Raw genomic sequence first — 7,522 nt, 5'->3', positions numbered from 1 at the left:
GCGATAGAATTAATCTGCTGGGGCATTTTTTAAAGAAAGGGGGGAAAAAAGCAAACAACTATAGAAACCATATTTTTAAAAGAGAGAGGAGACTTGATCATACCTGAGTTTTTCTTAGGGGTGTAGGAAGAAATAATAATTCCTGCCTGTTTGGACAGAAGCAGCAAAAGCCAGCAGGAAATTAAAAGCCCCAGTTTATTCAAAATACCTGCATCAAATTAACCCCTCTTTGAGGCTATTTGTATGAAAAATTGAGCAAAATGTAGAACTTCTTTCATAATAATATTCATCTTTACCATTTTAGGCCACCAGAGAATAATCAAATCTACTTTTTTTCTGTAAAGTTCCTACCTTAATTTACCAGCCTAAAAGATCATCTGACCTTTGAGCTAATCCTCTAAAATAAAATATTTGTTTAAAAAATTCCTCCAGTGGCCTTCTGTAACATTCCATTCAATAATCAAACCAAAAGATCCACGGGGAGATGAAAATGTTGATGGCAGGATTATCGATCTGTCCGCCCAGGAGTCCAGTCTCATCACGTGCTTGTCTTTTTTAATTTCAGCATTCTGTCCCCACGGGAACCTCAGTTGAGAAGTTATACCAAGATTGGAGTTAAGAGGACAGTGGAAGGAGGGCAAACCCATCCAGGAACTTTTTCTAATATCAGTTGTTATAGGAGAGGGATGAGAAAAACTCATCACATTTGTTTAAATTAAGTTTTAGCCTAAAATATTTTTGTTGATAGCCCAACCTTAACAAATCACAGTCACGTCCCTAAGCAAAAGACATCATCCAAAAAGAAGTTGGACCAGAACAGGAAAAAGCAGGATAAGGAAGAAACACTCATGTTTGGGGAAGAAATGAGACAGGTTAACAGAAAAGCTGGACTGAGCTGCAGTCCTATTCTAGTCTCCAGAGGGTGGACTGATATATGCTGGCCTGACCTCTGGGTCAACAACTAGTTTAACTCTACCTTGATCTGTAAGACTGGAAGCTGGTCCCTTGGTTCAAAGTGAGACCAAGACTTTGGCTTCATTTGAGTGAGCCTGCAGGCACTGTTAAGAGGTGCTTTAGCACAGATAAAGCAGGAAGAAACCACAATTTTGCACTTCATCCTCTATCCTCCAAAAAGATGTTCATCCCCAAAAGGGAACCCTGCCCACCCTGCAGAAAATGAATCTAGAAATATTGCTCAATAACCAACAATACAAAATAAACCAAAGGTAGAACAGAGAGGAGGAGCCAAAGGAAGAAAGTGAAAGTTTGAACATCTATGCTACAGCAAAATCTGTCCCCGTTCATCCACCCCAAAGAAGTCTTCTTCCAGACAATATCTCTCCTTGTCATCACCCACTTCGTAAATCAAATGTGATTCTGTGTATAATACAACTGATATTATAAATGTACCAAGCTGCTTTCTGCTTACCTGCCACTACATTTAACTCATTCAGAACTGTTTTCTCCGAATCCCTCAGCTCTGCAACTTTCAATAAAAACGAAGCAACACTTAAATTGTGTTCTGTGTGTGATTCCTAGGAAGAAAGTGACGAAGGAGACTATTTTACTTTTTAAAAACATTATTTAGAGCTATAGTACAGCAAAGAATCAGAGCTAACTTGCTTGCCTAAAACCATAGGATTGGAAGTCTCAAACATCAGCATAGGCAACAGGATTAAGGCACTCTGCTACTTGGGCACAAACTGCATTATTCTAAAATATTTTATCCCTAATTGTTTTTTTTCTTCTGAATTTACAGTATTTATAGCATTCTATTTTCACTTCCGTTTCTATGGATCATAAAGACTATATAAATTTCACTGGAAAATTTTTAGTTCAAGATGCACACCGAGACTGAACTTAGGGTGGGGGAATGCAAACAGAAAGAAAGAAGCTAAACTTATGAGAATCTGAACACTCTAACTTTTTATTCAGTTTGTTTCAAAATAATAATATTAATCTAATAGTGAAATAGTTTGATAAAACAGCAATCAACATTTAAAGTATTTTATGTTTCAAAGTATGGCTCAAGGAACACCCATTGCTTAAATGCACTTAGACATAACAAGACAATATTTTTTTATTGGCATCATTGACACCTATGGACAGTAGCCTAGTAGATAGATTAAGGTTTAACCTTCCTTTTCTTTGGTGGCTGTTTAGAGACTTTAAAAGAACAGATAACTCATTTCAACAGGAATCTACTACTGATATTTACCTCTACATAATCTTTAGCTAAGACATGGAATGCCAAAAACCAGCTTTTGTTAGCCTGACCTCCTCCACCCCCTAACAACAAAAGTTATCCCCAAACCCATGTTTTTATTTTAGATGTATTGATCTTCTTGTGTAAGATGTGGCCTTTTAAATACCAAATGCAATCAATGGCCAACAACCTGAATCCTTCTGGAGAGTGAGAAGAAGCAGAACAGAGAAATTTCTTTAGACTGTTTGGTGACTTTGTACAAATTTTAAGAGGTCAGTAAATCCTGATGCTTGGAGCTAAATCTACTGGTAAATAATTAATTACATTTCTTAGACACTACAGTCTTTATCTTGGTAAATAGAGAAAACACAGCTTTGCCAAATATAGCATTCCATCTAAGTAATATCTTAAAGGCAATTATTTAAATATTACCACAAACAGGATTATATTTTGTTTAAATTAGACATTTAACTGAAGATAAATGCAAATGTCCGTAGTTTAAAAAGGAAAAAAAATACAAATTAACTGACCTAGTCTTTTATCTGAGTTTATTAATACCATTTAAAATATTACAAATAAATCAATTACATTTCATGCATTTAAAATGCAAGTCTAAAATGTTCCAGAGAAAGGCTTTTCATTTCAATGTGAAATATCCAAATTATTTCAACATTACAATGAGCAATTAGTTTGCAGAATCTGCAAACATTTAAATGTAGTGTCAGGAGTGTTTATTAACAGTTAACAATATTACCTTTAGGAAATACACAAAGGCCAAAATTAGTTGAGATTCACTTGGACAATTTATTTAACACATGGGTTTTGGCAGACCCAGTTATTATGAAATATAGGTGAACTCTCACTTTAACTATGCCTGAACTGCCAGCAAATGCAAATAAGTACATGCTCCATTAAATTAAGTGTCATCCCACATTTATCAAATATTGTCTTAGTTACAGTTTGATACCTATCTAAATTCATACTCGAGCAAAACTAGGCCCGGAAAGTGCGTTTGTGGCTCTGCACCTCCAGAAGTGAGTTCAATAAACCTGCAGCTCATCAGAACTGCAAGAATAACTCTTAATATTTTCTTGTGACCAAAAAAAAAAAAAAAATCAAGTTTACTTCAATATATTTTCAAATATTTACTGGAAGTAATGTACAAGAAAAATACTATACAAAATCGTCTCCTGGACAACTGCACCTCGCACCCATACATTGGTGGAGTTATAGTTAATTGATACCTAATCTAGAACGATTCTCCAGTTGTACAAACCATTAGGTTCAGATATATCTTACAATTTTTTTTTCTATTTTCCCTTTTGGCATTTAAACTACAGCCTCGTCTGAAATAAACGACAGCTTCTTCACTTCTTTATAAGTTTGAATCACACACACAAAAAAAGTTTAACCCTAAGAATCTTCAACGAATTGCAAAAATTTACAGAAATGGGTACTATACAAATTGACGGCTAGACTAGCAAAAAAAAAAAAAAAAAAGGAGATTATGCTCGGGAGTGGTGAAAACGAGGTAGAAAAGGACAAACACGGAGATAGTTAATCTGGTCTCACCGGAAAGGGGTATTTTTGCATAAGAAAAAGACACCTACCCTCACCCCCACCCCCACCCCCAACCCATAAGTTAAGTTAATGCGATCAAAATAACTTTGGGATCAATATTAGCAAAGTTTCGAGAGAAAGACTTGCTCACTGCTAGAGGAAAAGCTATCTAGAAGGGAAACCAAATGGAAGGATGCTGTTTTTCTTATTTTCTTTAGTTTTTTTTTTCTTTTTCATTAAAAAAAAAAAGTTATAAAGATAAAGGAAGGCTGCTGCAGCGATTCACCAAGACTGCCCTTAGCCGAAACTTGCTTCGGTTCCACCCCAGGGAACAAAGAAAAAGAGGCAGAGCTGACGTCGGAGAGCTAAACTAGGAAACTCTGGTCTCGGTGCCGCCAGATGGGCTCCCGACGGCTCAGCGCAGGACAGGCAGCGGCGCGCAGCGGCAGGGCAGGGCGCTCCGCAGCCTAGACGCCCAAGACTGAGGTTCTGGTACCAAGTCGCTAGCCCGGGGGGGGGGGGGGCGGGGGGAGGCCATGGGTGGGCCTACTGCCTCGCCCTCCCCACGGCGCTGCTCAACCTTGCTCAGCCTAGTTGTTACCGCACGTGCAGAGGCCCCCGGTCTCCCAGGCACTGGATCGGTCCAGCTCTACCTCCAGTGGCCGCTCTCCTCTAAAAGATGTGCCCGTCAAAGCTGGGGATGACGGAGGGAGGACGAGGAGGAGAGGACCAAAATTAAAGGCCCGGCAAGGCGCTGGCTTGGGCTGTACTGGGCTCCGACAGTGTCACCCGGTGGGGAGAGACAGCCAGGGCCCAGGAGAGCAACGCGTGTTACTTACATGTCCACATTCCCTTTACAAAGTTGTCACAGAGGGAGTTAAAAGAGAGAGGGACACGGGCAGAAAGAGACAGAGAGAGTGAGCAGGGTGCAGTGTAGAGAGGCTGGAACTGAGGCCAGGACCCACAGGGCCCAAGCGGACCAAGGTGGGAGGGGGAAGGCGAGAGGGGCAGGGGCGGGGTGCGCGTCACTCCAGGCCGTTGCGGTGCCCAGGCTCGGGGGGCTGCAGCAGCTCCGGGGAGTGGCAAGGCGGGCTGCCCGCGGCGCTGTGCTCGCTGTCGGTGTCGCTGCCCTTCTTGCCGCCGCTGCCTGACCCCGCCGAGCCACCGCCGCCGCCGCTGTGCGTCTTCACGTGCTTGCTGAGGTGGTCGCTGCGCATGAAGCGCTTGTTGCAGACAGGGCAGGCGAAGCGCTTCTCGCCGGTGTGGGTCCGCAGGTGCCGCTGCAGCTCGTCGGAGCGCGTGAAGCGCTTGCCGCAGAAGAGCCAGTTGCACACGAAGGGCCGCTCGCCCGTGTGCCAGCGCAGGTGCGCCTTGAGGTGCGACGTCTTGCCGTACACCTTGCCGCAGCCCGGGATGTGGCAGCTGTGCAGGCCCTTGCGCCGCAGGCTCGCCCCGGCCGGACCCAGCCGCTCCGCCTCCTGGCAGTTGGGGCAGTCGCAGGTGGCGCGGCCGGAGTAGCGGCGGGCGGAAGAACGCGGGGAGCCCCCCAGCGGCGCAGACGGCCCCGCGCTCAGCATGGAGCCCCCAGCTCCGGCCAGCGGCGATGGGGCCGAGTCCGGGTAGGAGCCGGGCAGCACCGGCTTGAAGCCATCCATGAGGTGCTGCCCGGCGGGGCTGAGCAGGTGTGAAGAGGCGCCGCTGCTGAAGGCTGAGTGGCTCAGGCCTGAGTAATCCGAGTTGTAGCCTCCGAGCGGCGAGTGCAGCGAGGTTTGGAGCCCCCCGGCGGCTGGGTGCAGCGAGCCGGGCAGCGCCGCCGCGCCGTTCGGGTTCTGCACGTCGATCCAGCCCGCGCCCACGTCCCACCAGCTGGAGGCGCCGGCCGAGCCCACGTCGCCGGCGGCGCCCAGGCCGGGGTGCGAGGGCTTGAACCACGACTCGTATGGGTGCGCCATGCCCACGCGCGGGTAGATGCCCTGCAGCCCGTCCACAGAGGTGTGCACCTTGGAGATGAACACTGGCTGGTGGGAGCCGTCCTGCGAGTGCGCGGAGGAGCCGCCGCCGCCGCCGCCGCCCCCGCCGCCGCCGCCGCCCCCCGATACGCCAGGGGCCTGGAACACCGAGTAGTCGTTTGCGAAGGGAGAGCTCGAGGCGGCGGCGGCGGCTGCCGCGGCAGCGGCGGCAGCGCTGCTGGAGGTTAGGGAGAAGGCGCTAGAGCCCGGCGAGCCGCCGCAACTGAACGAGTCGGTCACCAGGGCCGCAGCCGCAGCCGCCGCCGCCGCGGCAGCCGCCGCGGCCGAGGACGAGCCGCCGTTCCTGGAGGGGCCCGACACGCCGAAGCTCGAGAGACTGGAGCCCACTACGTTGCAGCTGCCGGAGGAGGAGGACGAGGAACGTTTCCAGGGGTGGAAGCCTTTGCCGAAGGAAGATGAGCTGTCCGAGAGGGAGGAGGGAGACGGGCTGGGGCTGCCGATCTTATTACAGGTAGCAGCAAGCATGGCCAAAGGAGTCGATCCCAACCTCGGTTCTTCCTGAGAGAAGGAGGAGAGGAGACGGGGTGGGGGAGGGGAGGTGGGCAAAGGGCCAGTGGGGGAGGGAGGAAGGAAATGTGCATTAGTCCTCCGGTAGCCTCCAAAACGCCCCACTGCACCCCATTTCTCGCTGCGGCGCGGCGCCACCAACTCACCTGGCTCCCCCAACAGCCCCGGCGCCCGGCTGCTTTCTACTCTACGGGAGGGGACAAGTTTGGCTGCCGGCGTCTGATTCGGGAGCAAAGCGCCATGCTAAAGAAGAGTTTGACAAGTATTCTCAGCTAAAACAACACTCTTGCGCACACAAGGCCCCAGGCACTTCGAAACAAACAAGCAAGCAAAAAGTCCAGATTGGGGAGGAAGGAAGATTCCTTTGCGGAGAAGCCTGGGGAAAAACCATTGGATTGCTTTTAAGAGCGCTACCCCTGTAATCCACAGAAGAGCTTTGAAAATCCTGTTCTGGTCCCCACAAACCCATCCTGGGTTGTTTCTCCCAGGCCAAAAGACGTCAAACTATAGGGCTGGCTCGCTCTTCCTGATTTTCTTTTAAAAAAAAAAAAAGTCTACAATAGTAAAAAAGAGAAAGAGAGACGGGTTCAACGTACCTGCAAGACAAGGCGGGCTGCGGAATTTTCTAAGGGGAAGAGGGAAAATCTGCAGTTTGCCCAGGAGGAAAAACTTGCTCTCTTTACCCTCGAAATCGTCGCACGTAAAATGGGCTGGGCGCACGTCTCCCGGGCGGGGAGAGGCCGGGCGCTGCGAGGTGGCTTGTCTAAATGCCCTTCGAACCTTTTCCTACTCTGAAAAAAGTGACTCTGCCCCCCTCTCCCCCTCTTTCTTTTCTCCAAACTCACTTGTATTTAAAGGGGGGAAAAAAGCTCTCAATAGAGACTGATAGCCCGTGGCCTGGCCGGGGCGACTTTAACCCCCTCCGATCGGCAATAAAAGGAAACTAATTAAACCAGCAAGAGAAAATCCTGAGACTCACCCCTAGAAGTGAAGTTGCCATCACACAAAAGTGCCCTCCTCCTCTCAGAGGATCTTTTTTATATTGATAAATCAGAGGCAGTGTTTTTTTTAGAGGTGTGCAATACAATGATCAGTTCCGCCCATTCCACCACAATTGTAGCTCCCTCTCCGGCTTTGAAGTGCCGCGGAGGCGCGGCCAGCCAATCTGCGGCCTCGCCTGGCCGCGCCGCGCGCGCGCCGTGAGGTCATCGGCGCCGCC

At 48.3% G+C, this 7,522-nt stretch overlaps 1 protein-coding gene across 1 annotated transcript; it reads right to left on the bottom strand.

Annotated features, from left to right (window-relative positions):
- Positions 1–3,942: 3,942 nt before the first annotated feature.
- On the bottom strand, positions 3,943–7,303 carry SP8 (Sp8 transcription factor). The gene is made up of 2 exons (XM_060019868.1): positions 7,283–7,303; positions 3,943–6,294 (listed from the first exon to the last, which is right to left on the bottom strand). The coding sequence occupies exons 1-2, from the start codon at positions 7,301–7,303 to the stop codon at positions 4,792–4,794; spliced, it is 1,524 nt and encodes a 507-aa protein (XP_059875851.1). The 3' UTR covers positions 3,943–4,791.
- Between the last annotated feature and the right edge of the window lie 219 nt (positions 7,304–7,522).

Source organism: Delphinus delphis, chromosome 9 (genome assembly GCF_949987515.2).
Source record: "Delphinus delphis chromosome 9, mDelDel1.2, whole genome shotgun sequence".
Lineage (NCBI taxonomy): Eukaryota > Metazoa > Chordata > Mammalia > Artiodactyla > Delphinidae > Delphinus > Delphinus delphis.
The sequence above is the reverse complement of the archived record's forward strand: the minus strand, read 5'-3'. Positions and strand labels throughout refer to the sequence as shown.

Coding starts and splice junctions, on each gene's coding strand:
- SP8 (XM_060019868.1), bottom strand. CDS start 7,303: ATGGCAACTTCACTTCTAGGG. Junction 6,295..7,282: donor TGGCAACTTCACTTCTAGGG/GTGAGTCTCAGG, acceptor TCCTTCTCTCAG/GAAGAACCGAGGTTGGGATC.